At 40.4% G+C, this 21800-nt stretch overlaps 2 protein-coding genes across 3 annotated transcripts in view; one reads left to right on the forward strand and one right to left on the reverse strand.

The window, feature by feature from the left end:
* Positions 1-1785, reverse strand: part of PDHX (pyruvate dehydrogenase complex component X) — a 41904-nt gene extending 40119 nt beyond the window's left edge. Inside the window, exon 1 of one of the 2 annotated variants that reach the window (XM_084262938.1) lies at positions 1542-1785. In XM_084262938.1, coding sequence (XP_084119064.1) covers positions 1542-1683 — 142 coding nt within the window. In that variant the 5' untranslated portion in view covers positions 1684-1785. The remainder of the gene's footprint in view (positions 1-1541) is intronic. The other variant, XM_084262939.1, reaches the window with a different exon arrangement.
* Positions 1786-2139: 354 nt separating this feature from the next.
* On the forward strand, positions 2140-13990 carry APIP (APAF1 interacting protein; the record flags this gene model as incomplete). Its single annotated transcript, XM_084262875.1, has 7 exons — positions 2140-2195; positions 4637-4737; positions 7994-8042; positions 9294-9411; positions 10459-10594; positions 13168-13335; positions 13891-13990. Exons 1-7 carry the CDS (start codon positions 2160-2162, stop codon positions 13988-13990), a joined length of 708 nt encoding a protein of 235 aa, XP_084119001.1. The 5' UTR covers positions 2140-2159.
* Between the last annotated feature and the right edge of the window lie 7810 nt (positions 13991-21800).

Consider the following 21800-nt stretch of genomic DNA (forward strand, 5'->3'; position numbering starts at 1 on the left):
GTACATTGTCAAAACAAAAGGAAAAACAAACCAAACAACCGTTGCAATGAACAAATCTCTCTGGTGGGGCACATTAAAGTATATTTAATTTCTTCCTAAGACATACTCTGTAGTCAATAGACAATTGAAAGATTTACTCCAACCTGCTATTAGTAAGATTGAGAAGCATTAAAACTAAAGAAAGATTGGCAGGTCTCCAACAGAAACATTTGTTCTATTTTTCTTCCTTGTAACCAAACTAGGAATTTAATTCTTAATTAATCATTATGCACAACAACTTTCTCCCTCTTCTACCACCAACACAGGGTGGACAGAAACAGAGAAGCAAAACACTAAAATGACACAACAGAACTAGATCCACATGAAACCATACTTCAAATGGTGGCACTTTCAGAAACAAAAAAGTGGAGAAATAAAACTAATGCTAAAATACAACTGACTTAACTTTAAATTCTCAGACTAGGAAACAAGAATGAGTTTTGTGTCCAAAAGACCTGCATGTTCCAGAGAAGTTATGACTTTTTGTTTTTTCTTAGAAGCTGCAATAAACTTTTAAGACAGTGTCACTGAGATACACATCACCTTGAAAAGCAAAGGGGTACTAAACTTGAAGAAACAAGTCAATGAAGAGAACCTGAACAAGTTAAAGGTGTGATGTATCCACCTTAATACATAAAGAGTTTACTGTAAGGAAGAAAAACCATCCACTCATTTCCAAACCCAAATTAGCATTTTGACTCCATAAAGTATTAAAATACATTGACTGCAATGACTGTAGACATCTTAAAGTTGTTATACAGTAAGGCTAACGTAGAGGTAGCTAACCCTGCATTGGACAAAAAGGTATGCTAGGTATGCAATCCACTAATCTGTTAAAAAATGTTACATAAAACTTAGCTTCAATGCTCTAGACCCTTGAAACACTACTTGTAGAATAAAAACATGACTAAAAAGCAGTTCAATCTCCAAACACTAGAAAAAAAACAAGTCCCAGAACTTTCACTTTCCAGTACTTTGCTATGTTTACACCCAGAAAACTCTCAGCTACTCTCTGTTATAAAAACTTTCTTTTTTCCACGTATCAATAACAGAATGTTTACATATTTGAAGGCTTGATCTCCCAATCTGTTTCCCTCACTAGACCCCCGTTCCTTCAGTGTTTACTCAGTGATATAATTTTCCAGACCTTCAATAATTCTCACACCTCTCCAAACCCCCTCCCGCTCCCTCCCCGGTGTGCTTCCCGTACCTCCAGAGATGAGGCCAAACAGCACCCTGTCGAACTAACCCACCTCCGCAGCCTCTCACCCGCTTTCCAATCGATCGCAGCTTCCCAGCCTGTCTTGCTCGGCGCTGCCACCCTACGAACCCCCCTGGGTCACACCTCCCCACCGCCTTGCGGCGCCTTTACTGCTCCCCCAGCACCCCCTGCCCTCCTCCCGCGTTCAACGCCGCGGCTCCTCCGCACACACTTGCGGCGAGCCCAACAGCTCCACCACACCAACAACGCCGCAGCGCGAAGGATACAGCCTGCCACTCACCCAGCAACTCGCGGGTCCCGTGCAGACACCTCCAGCCTCCTCGAGCGGGGAAAGACACGCCTGTCCCTAGGGCCGGCCGCCCGCCCAGCAACAGTCTCACCATCCCCCTGCCGCCGCAGCTCAGCCACAAGGAAGCCGCCATCTTGCTTCTGCTCACCTCCCTGCCCTCCCCCGCGCGGGGCTGCCTCTCTCGCTGCCTGAGCGGAGAGGAAACCGGCACGCAGCCAACCCGCCTCAGTACTGAGGAGCGGCTTTACTAACGACCCTGCACTGCCGCTGGCACAGCAGCAAGCCCTCCCGCAGCACTAGCCGGGGGCGCTCAGCTGCCTGTCTAGCTCAGACCCAATGGCTCTATCGCCCTAGGTACGAGTGAACGCGCATCACCTACCGGCCCGCACCTACAAACCGCCTGCCCTCAGGGCGCGTCCGCACCTCCCCTGGCTACTGTCCCTCTTCTGACGGAGGGGGCGGGAGCTGACCTCTTCACCCCCTACCCCCCCCCCCCTCAAGGGTCTCCCTCAGCCGGTACCCCACGTAACGCAAATTCCCAGCGGCGCATGCGCCGCTCCCGCGAAGCCCTCGAGCAAGGACCCGCGCACTCGCCGTCCGAACGGCGCGATGGCAGCCGCCAGCAACGACTGTGCCGCCCTGCAGGTACCCACGAGCCACGCACAGACCGCGCGCGACGCCTGCTCCCGCGGCCGCGCGGGCCTTAAAGGTGCCCGCGGCTCTGTGGCGGGGCGGGCGCGCGCGCCTCGGCCCCTTTAAGTGCGCCGCGCGGAGCGGCCGGCTCCTGCCTGCAGCTGGGGCCGAACGGCGCAGGGCCCGGTCTCCGGCCGGGATGGATTCCCGGAGCCCGAGGTGGAGGGACAGCGAACCGGCAGCGGGCCCGCCGGCGTGCCCGGGCTCTGGCGTGGCTGCCCATGTCCCCCCACTACCTGCTGACGGCCCCGCACTTTGCCCGCCGCCTGCCTGGCGCCGCGTCCGCGCGTGCTGCAGCGCAGCAGTTCGCAGCTGCAGTTGTTGAGGCTATTCCTGCAGCCGTAGTAATTAGCTGGTAATCTCAGGCTATTTTGGCAGCCTTAGTAATTAGCTAGTAACCTTCATAGTTATTAATTAGCAGAGAGGATAGAGGCGTTACAAAGTCTACTACGTTCCCCACAGTATTGGTAGCAGACGGCCTTCGTCAGATGGAGGAAACACACTAGGGCTTATGGGAGCATTGCCTGGGCAAGGCTTGGAAGACATGTCCGGTTTGGCCTTGGAACTGGTCAAGAGACCAGACCAGGCATCAAAAACAGTGTGGGCTGGCAACAGGGAGATGAGAATAACCAGCAGGCTAGATGCTGTGGCCTGTCAGAAAAGGAAAGAATCTGCTTAATCCAAAATAAAAAGAAAAAAGTGGAGGAGCGAGTTGAGTTATTGTCACAATATGTAAAATGTTGTCACGGAGATGAAAGGGAAGAACGTTGTCTTTATGTCCATAACTGTTTGGTAAGAGATAATAAGCTTAAGGCTCAGCATGCAAAGTTTAGCTTGGGCATTAGGAAAATATCTCTAACCTGAGGCAGTTAAGCGGGTTGCCTAAGTTGTTTGGGACTTGTCCTTGGAGGTTTTAAAGATAAGCTTAAAGTAGAAGTTTCCAAACCTTGTCAAACTTGGCCCAGGCTGCCATCCCTGTCACTTTGCCTTTCCAGTCTGCTGCCTTGGAGCCACTGCTGCTGCCTTGTACCCGTGCCTGTTTCTCCCATGCTCCAGCCACGACCTCCCCAGCCCTACTTGTGCAAGTCCAACACCAACTGGAAGAATTTTTCTGTGGTGTACAGACCCCTGTAGCACCTGCAGCAGGATGCAAGTGTTGCAGGTGCAACACTTGCAGAGGGACTGCATTCAGAAAAGCTTCTGCTTGTTGTGATTCTAAGGGCCAGGAGAATATCAAAGGGCTTACAAAATCCCAGTTCCCCTTTGCCTGAAGTCTTACAGTCTTCCTTTAGACCATCAGGGATCACTCAGTCTTCAGCTTCAGAGCCAGTGCAGCATCATGGCAGCGAGAGAGAACAGTGACATTTTTTCTTAATGTTCCTGCAAAGGTACTGGTCTGGGTGACTACCCATCTACCAGTTTTGGTATGAGCTACTTCTTTTTGTGGTTTGCTCAATTTATTTTGTGGGTATTAACAGACTATCACCCTGAAGTGGGTTCCTACTGCTAAACAAGGTTTTCTCTTGGAAAAGTCCTTTCACAGGCATAAATGACTAATCACTTGCAATTGAAAAAAACCCAAAAAAACAATTAAGGCTTCTAATTGCTGCACTAAAAAAACCCAAAAGATACAAAAGATAGACCATTAATGATCAGTTTAACTTGTAGGTCTGTACTTGCCATAAAAACTTTTAAGCAGGGTGGAAATCCTTACCATATTGCTTTCCTATCTTTTCCTTAGAATTATTTCTTTTTCCCATCTAAATAGCTTCCCTTCTGTATTGTAGAATCTTTTTATGGTGCTGAAGGTGCTGTAGAAAAACTTGTAAAAGTTGTCTAGATTCATTAAACATGGAAAATACAGAACAACTGTTGGACTGTTCCAATCTACGGGGTTATATGGCTGTGTAGATTCAATAAGTAATGTGAGCTAATGTGGGAGATACTGTTGTGGGTGTCTGTTACTGGCCACCTGATCAGGATGGAGACGTCAATGAGGCCTTCTACAGACAGCTGTAAGTAGCCTCACAATTGCAGGCTCTGGTTCTCATGGGAGACTTCAGCCACTCCGATACCTGCTGGGAATGCCACACAGCCAAGCACATACAGGCCAGGAGGTTACTCCAGTGTGTTGATGGCAACTTTTTGACTCAGGTGATAGAGGAGCCAACAAGGAGAGGTTCACTACTGGACCTAATGCTAGCAAAGAGGGACTGGTGGAGGGCATTAGGGTTGGGGGGCAGCCTTGGTTGTAAGTATCATCAGTGGATAGAATTCAGGATCATGGGTAGTAGGTACAAAACAACAAGTAGGACTGCAAACCTTTAAACTCAATTTCAGAATTGAAATTCTTAAGTGTGTGAAGTGTCTGATTTTTTAATATTTATTTTCAGGACAAGTTACATCCAAGGAATCTTATCCCAGAGCTTTGTAGACTGTTTTATCATTTAGGCTGGGTAACAGGAACTGGTGGAGGAATCAGCTTGAAGCATGGGTAAGTAAAGATGCAGGAGAGAAGGTGGCTGTGTTTAGTAGTTGGCGAGGGCATTTTATTTCCACAAAGTGTTTGAAAAATGAAGAGCAAGAAAGAAGGTTGAGGGAGAACTGTACATTAAATTTAACCATATAGAAGGGAGGTGGCTAGTCCAAATCAATTACTGTGGAGAGCGAACTCCAGAGTGACTTTTTTTTGTCCTTTTCCTATCTTTAACTTAAATTGTCTTTAACAAACATTGTATTCCCCTTTTTCATTTCATTGACTGTGTAATTTAGAGCGGGTTATACAGGCACACAGTTTTCACCTGTTTGTGGTTAGATGAGATAAATTCCACCCTAGACATCTTGCAGGCAAGACATTTCCTTTAAAAAGGAAATTACTGTCTGTGGTTGTTCATCCCCAAACAGCAGCCAAGCTCTATGGTCTGCTCCCTCACTCCCAAAGGAGAAACAGACAGAGCCTCCTTAGGTTGGGATAAAGAATTTACCAACAAAAGCACTGTTAAAGTAGAACAGTAACAGCCAGTTACACTCACATCCAGTGAGAACACAGAGTACCTTACCAACCCAGTAATTACAGAGTGATGCACAATGCAACCAGCCACACTCAGACTGCCCTGGAGGCACCAGGAGTACCCCTCCCCAACCAGCCCCTTTTATGGGGGCGTGATGTCAGGTGGCATGGAAACAGCCCAGGCTAACTCAGCTCACCTGGGCTAACTCAACCCACTTGGGCTGGCTGCCTGGGGAGGTTAAGTCTGGCCTGGACAGAACCAGGACACTCAGATAATTTCTAAGGACATATTATTAACATATTATTAAAGCAGGACAGGTAACGGCAAAATACTTTTTTAATATACTTTCAAAGATTTTAGTGGAGACAGAGCTCCTCTTAGTGGCGACTGACAAAAAGAGACGTCCTTACTCTGCAGAGCACCTTGCACGCTGCCTGCAGTTCCATCCCCAGTCACAGGGTGCTGTGACACTCAAACTTAAGTGTTTGACCTCTCGGTTTTTTACATACACTTCCATGCAGACACAAACAGCCATTGCTATACAAATATATGATATATGTAAAGGTTCTAAGTTGTAATGGCCTTGGGCAGGTTATTTCCTTACCCTGCTTGATTTTGCAAGTGAAACAGCTACAATAATAAGATGAATGATAAGAGGGTTGATTCTTGCTTTTTAATTTCTTGATCCGTGGAAAGATCTTTCTAGCACTAATTTCTCACCAGTAACTAAATGTAACCTATTCATCATTTCAGTGTGATTTGTTTTGCTTGTGGCAGGAGAAATGATGACAACAGAGAGTATGCTGACATGGTAGTACAGTTTTCCTCAGTGGTTCTATAACTTTATTGCGCAGTCTACACTGAAATACATTTTAGAGTTGGCACCACTATTGTGCATGGTCTAGGAATAGTAATCTGAGTAGCTCTACTGTTTTATGCCTACAGTAGCCAGAGCTATATTTCAAAAGTAATAGCTACAAGGCCGAGGTCAGACTAGCTTAGAATCATTACATAGGAAATAGTGAAAGAAAAATTGAAATTTGATTGAAATTCTAACAAGTGGTTTTACCAGTTAATACTAATCAGCATTGCTTACTGTGCAGTTCGTATCCACTACTCAAAAGTGCTAATGTGGATGTGGGATAGCATGGATCTAGAAGTATTGGTCAGGTGTTGTGTATTTCAAAGGCTGTATTTCATCAACAGACTTTCCCTTTCTGGTTAATTTCTAAAAAAAGAAAAACAGTTGTCTTTTGTTAGTAACTCAGCTACCACTTGGTTTCTCGATATGTTGTACTTGCAATCATCTTGCTTGTGCAAATCAATTAAGATTAAATTAATGCAATGCTGACAGTGTTAACTTGTGAATGTTAGTACGATACAGCGATATTTTGATGTGCTCCACAGCCATTTTACCACTGTCATGAGTACATCGTTTTGAGAGTTACACTTTTGGAAGGGTTAGAATGATAAAATTGTGGTATCATTTAGGTTGGAAAAGACCCATAAGATCATCAAGTCCAACTGTAAGCTCAACACTACTAAATCCACCACTAAACCATGTCCCTAAGCACCACATCTCATCCAAGGGTGGTGGCTCAACCCCTTCCCTGGGCAGCCTGTTCCAGTGCTTGACGACCCTTGTGATGAAGAAATTTTTCCTAATACCCAGTCTAAACCTCCCCTGACACAATTTGGGGTTGTTTCATCTTGTCCTATCACTTGTTACGTGGGAGAAGAGACAATGACCCACCTGGCTACAACCTCCTTTCAGGTAGTTCTAGAGACCAGTAAGGTCTACCCTCAGCCTCCTTTTATCCAGACCAAGCAACCCCAATTCCCTCACCTCGTCCTCTTAAGACTTGTGTTCCAAAACCTTCACCAGCTTTTTTACTAAGTGTTCTTCTCCAGAAATATGAACATCTTCTAATCCTGAGGAATTGTATCTGTAACTTGACTAATTATTCACTAGATGTCTCTGTGCTCCTGAATTTGGTATGTTACTGTTAAAACCAGATTGTGATTACTGTTGAGAAAGATAATCTGAATTTTGTTTTTGCTATTACTGTAAATACTTCAGGTACCCTATTAAAATAATTTATTATAAATAAGATTTTATCATCTTTGTTCATGTAAACTTTGCAAAAAGTGATGCATTTCAACTTGAATTTCAATAATTTAATTTCACTGGATTAGCATTATCTTTTTACTGATACAAGTAAATACATAAATGCATTAAACCCCTAAACTTTACAGTTATAACAAAACCCAAAACATTTCCATTGTAGACTATTATAGCTAAGTAATATTGTCCATAGGCAGTCTGTGGATTTTTAAGTAGTAGTTTGTCACCTGTTTTGTCATGGATCAGTATCTGCTTGCAATGTCTTCTGTTCGATTTTTATTCTGAATTCTGTGGATTTGAGTTTGGAATTATTGCAGGGGATGCCACGTGCTTTTCTTCGCAGGAAAAATAGGGCTGCCCTTCCTACGTGTATTTCAGATCTCTTGCCAAGTTGAAATCATGGTTTTGTACCCCTGCAAATTAAACATTTCAGACGCCCTTTTACGATTCTGTTCAGTTTTGAAAACCATGTCAGTCTGTGGAAGGAACAGGAAAGCTGTTAAATTATGCGGAGCCAGACTTGCTGTTTTGTTTTCAGTGGATCAGGAGCCCTGATGCCCGTGCAGTTGAACAACCCCGTGTTTATGATTTTCCCTGTCTGTAACTTTTCTTAGGAATGAAATCTACATCGCTCCTTCAGGAGTCCAAAAGGAAAGAATACAGGTATGTTGAACTGTATTTTTGCCTCAGGGCACATTTTGAGGTAGATGAAGGCACCTTTTTGAGAGTTTCATTTTTCCTTAGGTAAATTCAGAAACTTGTTGTACTATTGTCTGTGGTTTTGAAACAACCGAGGATATCACTCAGTACTCCAATAGCAACATGCATATCAGTGGCCAAGGTAGATGAGTCTTCATGGTCTTTCTGCTTTTGTAACACAGAAGACTGTGAGATTAAAAATTAAGCAAATTAATCTTTATGTCAAGTTTGAATGGCTATATAGCAGTCAGGCTACAGTTTCAAGGTACTGTGACACACCTCTAGCACCTCATCTCTGATTCTTTTCATTTGAGTGATTACAAATCTTTGTCTTGATATTCTCAGTGAGTGGGCTCTCCCCATAAAAAGAAACCCCAAAATGTAAGTGGAGGGGATACTGGGAAGTAGTAAATATTTTATGACAGCAGGAACAGCCTCAGAGCAGAATAATATTTGGAAATAATTTGTTGCTTTATAGATCTATATAGATCTTTATAGATAGATTCTAGAAGTGAAAGGAATCTCTTCACTGATAGAAACAGTGCTGTTGGGAATGTTAGCAAGTCAGGCAGGGAGAAGGGCACAACATGGAACTCCGTGATGGTCTGTTCTTTGCTAGCAGTAGCAGTGGATTGAGCACAGCGAGTAAGGAGATCCCTTGCAACTGTATTTCCTGCTGATTTTTAAAATAACATTAAAAATAAAGTTTTGTTGCTTCTGTGAATAACTAGAATATTAGAAGAGCTGATTAATGCAAAGGGTAGCATTCATGTAAAGCTGCTAAGAGCAAAGCTTAAAATATAGTTTGTCAAGTTAAATATATTATTTGTAGATTTAGTTCATGTCTTTTTTTGGTTCTTTAAGGGGGAAAGGAAAAATACACCTGTATTTCCTTCCTTGAAACAATTACTACTTTTCCTTTTAATCTGTGATCTGATATTTAGATACAAGCTGTCTCCTTTCTGAAAAAAATTTATGTTACAAATATCTGCTTGGTAGCAGTCTGATTTCAAAGAGTACCTAATACTGTTTCACAGGACACAATGCCGGTAAATATTATTAGAAGCTAGAATAAATGTGGTTAATTTCTGCAAAGTTAAAATCACATTCTGTATTAAATATGTTGCACATATATAATTGTCTCTCTAGAAGGAAAAAAAAAACCCAAAACATTTGGGCCACCACAGGTTAGAATGATTTCTTCTTTTCTTACAGCCAGAAGATATGTTTGTTTGTGACGTGAATGAAAAGGACATCAGTGGTCCTCCACCACAGAAGAAATTAAAGAAAAGCCAGTGCACACCTCTCTTTATGAATGCCTACACTATGAGAGGTATGTAGCAAATGTTTAATTCAGCAATGACTGAAACACTGCATATATACATCCACAAAATTGGAATTCAATGCCACGTTCTTTTTACATGGAAGTTCCAGTGAAATGAACTTGAAACTATAAAAAAAAATATTTTCAAAGGAATGTGTACAGTGGAAGGAAATCTGTGGAAACGTCCTCTGAGTTTAATTTACATTTTAATCTTCTCATGTAGCAATGCCTGTGTCATCTTTTTGGCACTAATTTTTAGTGCAGTATCTTAGTAGATTATGGGAGAAGTGGGGAGATTGACAGCAGTTTTATACCAGTAGTTTTGCCTATTCAGCAACTGTGGTTTAGATCCTTATACAACCATTAGCTGTGATCAAAGGTTCTAAATTACAGATGGGTGGAAAAAAAGTATCAAACTTTTCCTTTGCAGGTGAAGAGAGTTGTGTAAGGTTTACACCTTAGAAAGGATTTAGGGAGCCTCTTCTGATCTTCCTGCACCAGAAGCTTGCATGTGTACCCAAGGAAAACTTGTTTCATATTTTTGGCCAACATTGCAACTTTATAGGTAAATTATAATTACCATCTACCTGTCTTTCATTCATGACACAGTAAGATTATAGTAAATATTTTTTTCAGAGAATCAGTGGATAATTGAAGAAGAGTATTCTTATAAAAAGAAATGTAAGTCTTTAAACTTTCATTCCACAAGTAAGTTTGGGAATTCTTTAGAATCTCAGAATTCTGATAAAAAAATAGTGTTTCAGTCATTGCAGTATGTAAAGAACTGCATCAGTAGTATTTCTTTGAATTTGTGCAAGTAGTTTTTCTCCTGGAATTTGTCACTAATTCCAAGTTAACACTAATGTCCTAAAATGAGTAATAATCTCATAGCTTTATTTAGGTTGCCCTATATTTTTTCCTCTAATAGTGTAGATCATCATTTGTTGAGGTGCCTAGCCAAAGGAAACAAATAAAGTATGTGATTAAAATTTTATTAACAGACATGTTTTGAAACTACTTCTAAAAATTTTTTTTTCCTCTTTTTTCTGTTCTTAGGGGCCGGCGCAGTGATCCATACTCATTCCAAAGCTGCTGTTATGGCTACCCTTCTTTACCCAGGGAGTGAGTTCAGTATTACACATCAGGAAATGATAAAAGGAATCCAGAAGTGTACTTCAGGAGGCTATTACCGGTACTTCTCTATATTTAAGAAAATAGACTTGCTATTTGATCATTTGTTTTCAGCAGTACAAATAGACGACAAGTTTCTTGAGTCATGTGCATTGAATGGTGTAATAAAATGTATTGGGAATAAGAAGTAAAAAGACCTGTGGAATAAATCAGTCATTGGCTTTCCCTAAGAACGTCTCAAGCCTACAGAACTGATGCAAGATTAAATCTTGTAATGTCAAGGCCACTGTGGGCTGTTGAGGTACAGAAACAAACCAAATAAAGAGCTGTGTCCTGACAGATATCTCAAGAACAGAGATGTTAATACATCTACAGAATCTTAAACTGAAACTGGAGCCAGACAGCGTTAGGTTGGTTTGACAACCTACAAACTATATTTGGGTGGATTTAACATATCGCTGCCTGTGCTAGTTTAGGGCATGTTAAGAGAGTAGAGGATTTCAGATTTTACTTGACAGACTTTGAAAGAAAAAAATCAGAATAAATAGGCCATTAAAAATGATGTTGCTACTTTTCAAGGATGAGCACTGAGGTAAGTGCTGAGTTATTCCAGATTATGTGTGATGGCTTGTTTTGAGAACTCCACCCACAGTGTGTTGAATTGGGATCTTCAGACAACATTTATATAATATGTGACAATTAGATGAAAAATTGAAATGCTAAATTCTTTCCACTTTTTGATGGCAATTTTTGTAACTAACTGTTGCCCTTTGGCAAGGGAGCAAGCCATATGTCTGGCGTGTGATTTTATACCTTGCCATACTTTATTCAGTTTTGGTTGACTTGCCAGCTTTACCTTCCTGCCAACACTAGCATTTGTATTTTTAGCATGGCAAAATACTTCCCTTATATTGAATTGTCTGGAAATGTTGGTTTTTTAAAAATGCACAATAATGTTACGTTTTTGGATATACATTTTGAATTCTCAACCATTCTTAAATGTTTGGTAGGAGACATTGTATTTATTGGGTTCTGTATCTCAGGGTTGTCCCATGTCACCGTTAATATATCAGAAAAAGTAAAGAAATCAATGCTCCAGATTATGTGGTTCCTCAGAATATATTTCTCTATACTAGATTGATTCAACTGTCTTGCCCCACACAAGGCTTCCCATTGAGTTAAAAAGAAATGTGATAGTACAGAGTGGGATCTTTCAAAAAAACGATTCACAATATATTGTTTCCAATTACATAAACCTTTTCTGGAAGCTAGCTAGGAAGTTGCTGCAGACAGGGTAATCACAAGCGATTATCCCTGCGATGCTGGAATAGTTTTACTTTTGACTTCAGTAGGATAACAGGATCTGTAATAAATGGCTTTGAAAGCCTCAGACTGTCCCAAGATATTTGTATGAAAGTTTAGTTAGATGTAGGTTGCTTATATTTCAATAAAACTAAAGACATATCAAGTATGTAACCCATTCAGAGTCCTTTGGGGGTTTTATAGATAGAAGTTCGTGATAAAACCTTATGATTATAATTAGGGATCAGTTACGGTATGTATACCTGCTTCCAAACTCATTTCCAAGTAGAAAGCAGAACCTACAAAACCAATCCCTGAGCTCCTTTGGCCTCTCTACTAGAAAACACTCAAAACCTATTTTAAATTATTAGAATATGTAGAAGTCAAAGTAGACCTACAAAAAACACTTAATTTTCTTTATTCATTATTTTTATAGACTACTTTGGGAAAGCATCAGCATTGAAAACTGTAAGGGATGGGACTTCATTTTCTAGAATATTTATTTTGAAGTACAAGCTGGTTTATATTTACCATTGCTTTCTCTCTGTATTTTATAAAAGTAAGTGCTACTAGCATCCACTCGTGATATATCTGTGCCATCTCAATGATAAATCTGAACATGAACTGAGGACTTATTAAACTATTTAAACAAGTTTCTGCCAGTGTTAATTAAGGTTCAAACAATGCCAAATATCCCAGTCCTCCTTCAGAAGAAACTCTTAGGCAAGTTCCACTGAGTAACATGCATGATCTTGTCTTTGGAACTGGGGTTCTCAGGCTCCCTTAAGATCACATATAGCCCACCAATGACTCCATCACAGAGAACTTATTTTTCATGTGTTGACTCTACTTTCTATTTATATGCCTTAGCAGGACAATCTTATTTCCAGGGGCTTTTTGGACTACCTAAACTTTTTTTTTTTTCCCCTGCTCTCCAGCAGTTTAATTTCCTTCTTCGTGATGTGGTTCTTTTTAAACAATTTAATCTGAGATACTGCTTGTAGGGTGATGCCAATACAGGATGAAAAAATTATAAAGGGACCAAACTACAAAGCGATAAGAGAATGAACGGCTACACCTAATACACTGAAGTGTTAATTTTCTGTTTGTGCCCCAAGTGTAGCTCAGGCATTGCCAGCTTAGAATACATTTGAGAGTGGGAGATGTTCCTGAGAGTTCTTATGTTACAGCATGACTCACAAGAGGAGCATAAAATCACTTGTGTTGGGAATTTGCTAACATTTTTACACAGTCAAAGGAGAATCTCTTAGAGAAAAGCTTCATCCAAATGCAGCAGGTTTTTAAATACATGAATGTTCATTTTTCTTTTAGGTATGATGATACACTAGTGGTTCCCATTATTGAGAATACCCCAGAAGAGAAGGATCTCAAGGAAAGAATGGCACGTGCAATGGAAAAATACCCAGACTCTTGTGCTGTATTGGTCAGACGCCATGGAGTTTATGTATGGGGAGAAACGTGGGAAAAAGCCAAAACAATGTGAGTACCATTTAAGAATATTGTATCTTTTGCCATTATACCTCAAAATCTTCATGACCTTAATATAATGTATATTTCCAACCCATGGACATGATTCAGAACATTAAATTCTGACCTCACTAAATCTATAGGGAGCTTTTAGGAATTAGTTTGTCCATGATTCCACTGCTTGGTTTTCCTTCGATATCAGCACTTGCTGAAAGAGTTCCTGGCATTTTCCTTTCATGTGGACCCATCACTCCTCATATGAAATCCGCAGTTAATCTCTGCTTTTGTATGACACCGGCCAATACTGTTTGTGTAGTGTGCTCTGGTCCAGTTTTTGGAATGTAGTTCTTCATATGCTGATGGAACTACAGCAAATCAGGATCATGTAGCAAAAATGCCAGGCACTTTCCATACCACAGTAATGCAAATAAATGATAATAGAGTTGTCCAGTTAGACCGTCACATTGGTGATGTCAAGCTCAAGGAAGAAAACTATTAATTTTCAGAAAACATTATCAGACTTGAGCCTTACTTTACATTTCACTTTTTTTTTCCTTTCAATTTTAGGTGTGAGTGTTACGATTACTTGTTTGATATTGCAGTGCAGATGAAGCAGCATGGGCTAGATCCTTCAAAACATCCAGCAGGAGAAAACGGCATCTTGTAAATGACAGCAACATTGATATTTAGGTGTGAATTTATCTGTAGAGATAATGTGTTTGGAAGGAGAGACTACGGATGACACCATCATTTCAGAATGCTTTCCCACTCAGGAGATCTCAGTATTGCACATCTCCCCCTACTCCACTCCATTACCACTGCAATTTTATCTGTGTCTGAAATAATGTTCCCTTACCACACAATGCAAAAAAAGATACATACTCATAGTTAAACTATGTCCTGTGCATATTTTAGCACCTATGTGTATAGCATGGAGTGCAACTGTTCTTTTAAAACTAAATTGTATCTAGCATTGCCAGAAAAAGCCAATGGATTAAAAAAGACCCCAGCCTCGTAAGATAATCTATGGAGCAATGTTTGAACACCTACTTTTGTTCTTCAGCTTGCAGGATCAGGTTTGATTTCAGTCGGTCTCACTGGTATTACTTACATGGGTTGTTTGGGGTTTTTTCCCTTCAGCAGAGATGGCTGGTTGCACTTTGATTGTTTCATTGGTTAGTGTCACCTGTTTACCTCATATGGCAAGTTACCATGACTTTCTGTTTTCTAATGTAGCGATGATGAATGCTGGAAAGTTTTCCTAACAAATACTTTAAAGTAAAAGCACGTAGATAATACGATCAGGCAGCACTTTACATGAAGGACCACTGAAACAACTCCCATGTCAGCAATGTACAGCTCGGTACAGCAGAACGCAGCAGTAGCGTAACACTTCAGAGTCTGGGACACTTCTTCCTGCAAATCATGCAAGTTTAAAGATACCAGTGCTGAGATTAGAAAGGAGTTGCTTGGCCAAGCGGTGGTCTAATGAAACAGAATAACTTGTCACACAGAGTTGGCCCATCAGATAATCCGTTCCACCCACCATGTTTTCATCGGAGTAGATGACAAATGGCTGCTTGGGCAGGATGAGCGTGGAACAGACAGGTACTTGGATCATTAGCCTGTGTGCCCACACTGGAGGAGGAAGCAGTGGGGCTGGAGGCTTGTCGTCGAGGAAGTCTCAGCACGAAGAGGTATTTGGAGTGTTGCCACCACGTTCAGTGTTGAAGACAGCTATCACACCTGCACAGTTACCTCATGGCCTGCAAGAAGTATTCTAAAATTGCTCCTCAGCCCCAGCAAATTATTTGGTTGGGCTAACATAGTGCCGTTAATATTTCCTTGCCTATTTCTTATGACTAAATACCTAGTTTTAGAATATCTTCATTTTTATCTTGTTTCTTCTACAGAGATTTTTTACATTTTTACATTTACATTTTTTACTTCGTGCTGTTAAAACCACAAGGGGGTGCTGTTATCCTCATCAGATTGACAGATGTTAGCAATCTGTATTGACTGTTTAAATAGAAGACTTAAACGAAAAAGCAAAAAACAAAAAGACCAAAATGCTGAGCAATCATTGCTATTATGAATCCTGTCAAATGCTACAGTAGGAAGAATAAAAATTCAGGTGCATAAAACACTTTAGAAAAAAAATACGGAGAGCTAATGCAACATTTTGCATGCTTTAAAAATTCCTTTTTCCAATAACCTGCATTTGCTCAGCATGCTCTACTACTGCACCATTAACCTGTTCTAGGTTCCCATTTCTGACAGTTACAGTATCCTTTATTCTTGGGGGAAAAGGTGAGGACGACCCTGCAACTAAAAGTTAGGTATAAAGTATAAAACATTGATTTAACTGTTGATTCATACATGCTCTGTTAATAGGGTGGGTTTTTTAATTAAGCCTGTAACATGTATTTTAAAATTCTCTTAATTGTAATTATAATGTGTGGTGAGCATATAATTTTATAGTGTTCGTTTCAAAATTGTTACCAAGAACCTGCTCTGGGTCTTGTCTGGTTTTTTACCTTTTTTAATTCACTTCCAGTAAGATGTTGTTTATTTCAACTTTAAAGTAGCTTTTTTTCAGCTATGATTAGCAAACCTAAGGTAGATTATATTAAACTGCTTAATAAAATACAGTCTCACATATTTATGCATCTTAGCATCTTCTTTCAGAATCCCCTGGAATGGCCCCCCAGTGGCACCAGACTTAAGTCTTGATTGAACAACTTACTGATTATCAAGACTCTAGTCCCAAGGGTGAATTGAGACACAGTAAGCACCAGTTGTTTTGTGCTAGGGGCCATGCATTCCCACCACTTCCCCTTGCATCATCTCTGGCACTTTTTGAGCTGTGAGGTGAATTTGCTTGTGAGCAGAAGAGGAAACTACTGCAGAAATAAGGGAAAAAAAATTACATTTTTTTTTCCTAATACACCATTGGTAAAACATTGAATCAACTCTGAGGTGCATCCAAAGGGAACCGGAGCTGGGGCAAGAGAGGAGATGGCTGAAGCCAGAGATGACAAACAATGCTTCACCTGTTTTGTGGGGATGACTACTCAGACTTAGCTGATGACTTGGGGACAGGCATTTATTATGGGTATTCTGTAGAGTTCCGATAGAGCTGAAATGGATGGGAAGTATTCTGCTCAACCGAGAAGACAGGAAGAAATTTACTATATTTTTCACCCTTTAATGAGCATTGACTTTTCTTTAGTTACAGATGTCAGGCTGACTATAGCACAACATACGCTGTTAGTCTCTAGTTGTGCTGAACTTGAACAAAAAGCATCGTGGTTTGGCTTGGTGGGTAGTTGTGTGCCCACATAACAGTGTCACTGGGTGCTGACAAAACTCATTTGCAGTAACGCATCATGGTATAAGCCAGGCACCTTCTGACCTGATCCATCCTGCTGGGTACCAGCTGTTCCTAAGCAGAAGATGTGGTCACCTGTGCCATGACAGCCTGGTGTAGTCACCAGTGGTGTTGCTGTGCCATCAGTTTGTCAGCAACCATATCCCTCTTACCTCCATGTCCTTGTAGCAGTTGCAGCCTGTGGTGCACAAGAGTGCCTACTGCTACCAGGCCAAGAGTGGCTGTCAGGCAACACCAAGACCTCAACTGATTAACCTATCCCTCCACAGGAATTATTTGTTCCAGAACAATCTGCCATCAGAAATACGCTGAGTACTCCTCTACTAAAATCACGTACCCTCACCTCTCTGGGATGCTTCAGAGTTTCTCCACTGGAAAGCTTCCCTCCAAAATGATCCTGTCCCTGTCAGTCAGATACCAACTGAAGAGTTGTTACAGTAATTGCCATAAATTTTTTATAGGAGTCTTTTTTTTTTCTCTTTCCCCTCAGTCATTGGACTGCAAAACTCACTAGCATCAATTGCAGTGACTTTAATTGGACAAAGTCTTTGCCGTTCTATTCTTAAATTAATGGAATAACCATATTTAGTTCTTTTAGGGATTTCCTTACACATTTCAGGAACACAGGAAGAGCATTAACTGTTTTGTGGTTTATGCCACTCACTTTATTCCTGAGCTCCCTTCTCAAGCGTTTATGCCACCTGGATATTAAGATTTGGAAAGAGGAGTGGTGCCAGGCTGCCAGGCTGGCAGGGTTCGTTAGGATCGGTGGTGTGTGGCTGACTGCTGTACGGAGTGCTGAACCTGCACTGTGCAACCTTTAAGCTTTAGGGGGAGAGGGAAATTAATTAATGTGAAATAGTGGTTTATTGCTGTGTTACTGTAGGTTGTGGATTATATCTTCATTGATAATTTTTTTTATTATTAGACACTTCATGGGGCAAATACTTTGCAGTGACTCCACGTCCTGTGAGTGTATGTGGATTGCAGTAAGAACTTGTGTGAAAAATCCTATTTTTTTCGATCGGGGAGAGACTTCGGACAGGCTGCATACTCCTGTGCTCCACTTGAACACAAAACACATCTCTGAAGTATTTTCAAGACTTCAAAGGTGCCAATGGCATAAAGAGAAAGCAGATTGTATTTCCCTTATTTTTTCTTCCTTACGGGCATGCTAATGAAAATAATTCCTGATCTGACAATCCACCTAGTCTTTTGTCATCTATTGATTGTGGCCTTTAATTCTTTATTTAAACTGCTCAATTTCTGTATCAGGTAAATTCCTTTGGTATTGTGATGAATAGGACATAATTGTATTTGTCCATAATACTGATACTTTGTAAGGATAAAGATGATTTGACAGCGTTGTTTTGTTCTGCATGTATAATGACAAACTACGAAAGAACACTCACCAGCAAAGGTATTTTTTGTGTGAAATATTTTCCTCTGAGGTCATGTTAATTACAAATAATTCCTCATCCCACTACAATTTGCCCTTCTTTAGCCTTTTTAGAATATGTGAGAAATACCAAGTTTCTATAGCAGTAGTAGTGAAGTTCTTTCACAGAGGATTCTGAGGTGCTCAAAGTCCCATTCAGTGGTGTGGAAATGAGCTCAATATGTTCTTCTCATGTATGTGAACTCTCAAAAAAGAAAGTTTTCACAGCCTTGGTGGCTTCATAAACTTACGACATGATTAGTGTTTCCCAAAGTGTTCAGAAAGCTCTTAGAGTTAGCTCCAGTTCTGTAGAACCAAACCATGAAAATATCCTGTATGATTTAAAACGTCTAAACTCCCATGATTTTTCAGTCTACATCATTTTCTGATGTTAATTGTAAGCTAATAAGCCAGTTAGATATTTTTATACGCTTTCAGCGAAGACTTGATCTGCACCGGAGCCGATTATCTAGGTTTAGTATCGCCAGATAGGCTTATGTAAAAATGGCATAATTCCCATTTCAACTGGGTCATCCAAAATAGTAATTAAGTTCCAGTATTTCCCAATAAAAGTAATTCCCTAGCAAACATCCTACTTGCTTTCCAAGAAGGAAATAAAACTGCAGAATACAGCATCTTGAAACCTGAAGAGATAGAGCTCTAACAGTAAGCAGTTGTGATGCCAATACAGGTCCTCCAGTGAATGCTGTAATAGTGCCTGAGCAACCGGCATCCCGTTCCCTTCAGCTCTGAAACTGTTGTGTATCTAAAAAAGCCCACAGACTCAAGGAACAATACAAATCAGTGGCCTTCCTCTAATTTTGGGGGGGAAATATGTGTGTAACAAATTTTTGCCCTTTTATAGAGGATAGAAAATTGGTGAAATAAAAGGTGGAGTACTTTAGATGTCCTATGTGTTAAGGAACAAAAGAAAATACATAGTTTAACACTAATGCTTTGTCATTTCAAAACTGTAAAAAACCTCCTCTGAGCTGATAAGATATCTAAAGGAGTTATCAGTCATGTACTTTACAGATTCATAAGCATTAAAGAAATTAGGGGAATGCTTCTTTTCTGAAGCCACTCTGGATTTATAGTTCCCTTTTGTTAGAAGGGGAGGTGAACCCTTGCAGGATTTGGTTTTGGTTTTGGTTTTGGTTTTTTTCCCTACATGTAAAGTAAAAGGAAATTTGTGCCTTACAGGACGGACCTCTGAGCTGAGGTAGCCTTTTGTAACAGAGAAAATAGAGGTGCCTGGGACTGTGCTTTAGTACCAGCTAATCAAAGCTTTCAGAGGAGCGAATGCATCTGTGTATTTAGGTCAATTGTAAGTCAGCCTAATGTAAAAAGCTTAATGTTGCTCCTAGAAGAATGCTACCTGACGTGATCTGTAAAAGAGCAAATTTCTATGTTCCTGGGTCTGAAAAAGAGCTCTCAGGCATTTCTCCTGGTACTACCCAAGGGTTCGCTACATAAATAAACGCTCACTGTTTTGTGGTTGACGTCATTAGCATAGGGACCTGTTTCTGCTGAACTTGAGTGCTAGTGGTTCAGCTTACTGAGTGCGCCATGGCAAAACTGTTTTGGATGTGAAACCTCTGGTGGAGCCACAGCAGTTGGCTGTTTCTTAGGATTTTAATTACTGAAAACAAAATAAATTCCAAATAGTTTAGGGGTTTTATTATCATTTTATCTATATATCTTCGGACTTTACCTATCATCTGCTGGATTTTGCTAGAACAGTCAGAAAAAACTCATAATTGGCTAGTAGGCAATACCAAAAATGGACTGAACACGTTTGACTAGATGGGATTTAGTGGGGAATTGTGGAAAGTCCTATTGCCAGAACAGCATTTGCAGACACCTATTCTATCTGTAGTTATGTATGTGTGTTGCAGGTTTTTCTCAGTCTAAGATACTGTGCTGTTGTACCAGCAAGTTCCTCCAATCTATGACAGATAAAATTAGAGAGTTTAATCTCCAGAAACCAGATCAACAAGAATTTATTTAAATAGTTAAGCATAAATTCTTGCTCCTAAATGAGCCTCAGGTTAGCACCAATTTCTCTAATGGTAATTTCTGGTAATTACAAACAGAATACACTGGATACAGAAGAAAGAATAGGTCTTACATTTAAAGTAAAGAACTGGAAGTCTAGATTTTGTGGCTGATTCAAGTGTTACCTTAAGGTCATACCTTGAACACTTTACTTTGATGGGAGTTTCAAAAGAGCTCAAATGAATCAGATACTACCCTAACTCCCATTGGAAAGTTAGGAGTTTAATTTCATTAGGCTCCCTGGTAATTCCGAGGATTTGGCTGTCTGTGTTTCAGTTGGGGGTAAAAAAGAGAAGGGGGGGGGGGGCGGGCACCTCAAGTACCAGCTGTCAACTTATCACTGGTATATCCCAAATTGACAGCAAATGCTTGACTGGTGTTTTTTTCCTAAAAAGAAAGATTACTTCTTGTACTAGAAACCCTCCGTTTAAGAAAAATGTTACTTAAGATAATTTCACCCAGCAGAGATTTACAAATACAGGAAATCAGGAACTGAGCTTTCGTGCTTAGTCAGAGGTGTACATTAATACTTTCACAAGTAGCACAACATGATTTTTGTGACTTCAATTATGCCCCTCCCAAAGGATACCAGCTGTTTGTCTTTCCAGATGAAACACCTCATTCCCATTCTTAAATTCTGTTCTCCAGACAAAGCAGGTTGCCCCCACAGTCCCCATTTCAGTGCAGCTCCTGAAAACATTACTGCTGCAATAAATTTGAGTATGTCTATATGCATGAATGCTGATGGCAGACTAGCTGGGCTCAGCAGGTTGCTGTGCATTTAACACTAATGATTACATTTCTTTTAATGCTAATGATTACATTTCTTTTGTCTTTATGCTTTGTCTCATCTCCATGTTTTATTCAGTTTTAATCCTGCTTTTCTGTAAGATTTTTCTCCCTCCCTTGTTTTCCTCACTATCTTTGAAGCGAAATGTAAACTTAATGCCATTTGCATCCTGGTTGAACTTTCAAACAACCCAGGAATATTTTTGCGTTAGGAAACTTATCTGTTTCCTGATTCATCTGCTACATCCCTGACATATCCGAGCATGTTCTGTTATTTGCATGTTTGCAAAATTTTTGGTACTGAAAAGGTTAACGTGCCTTTTGTACCTCAGACACTCCAGGATTTTGCAAGCAAACGTCTGTTGGTTGCAAGAGCATATGAGCAAGTATGAGACTAAATTTCCTGTTAAGGAGTCGCTACATTAAAAGGATATTTGCATAATCATAGACTAAGATAATGTAGGGAAAACCCCAGAGATCATTGTGATGCCAGGATTAAGCCAAGCCCAACATGTAATTTATTTGAATGCATGAAAGCTGCTTCTTATCGTTCACTTCTATCTCAAGTCCCCAAGCACTTTTTTTGGCAGCAGCAGGCTCCAGCTCCTCCTGGCTAATTAATTATCCTCAACAACTTTTAAAAAGGTTATTTTAAGTTTAACTTAACAGTCTCTACAATTTAATTCATTCAATAAAAAAATGATTCCTTTTATGGCTTAAGTCACATGTTCAAAATCACTGCATCTTCTTGGGTCGTCATTTTATTTAATGCCCTCACCTTCACGTTATAATTTCTGAAAT

Source organism: Gallinula chloropus, assembly GCF_964237585.1.
Source record: "Gallinula chloropus genome assembly, chromosome: 4".
Lineage (NCBI taxonomy): Eukaryota > Metazoa > Chordata > Aves > Gruiformes > Rallidae > Gallinula > Gallinula chloropus.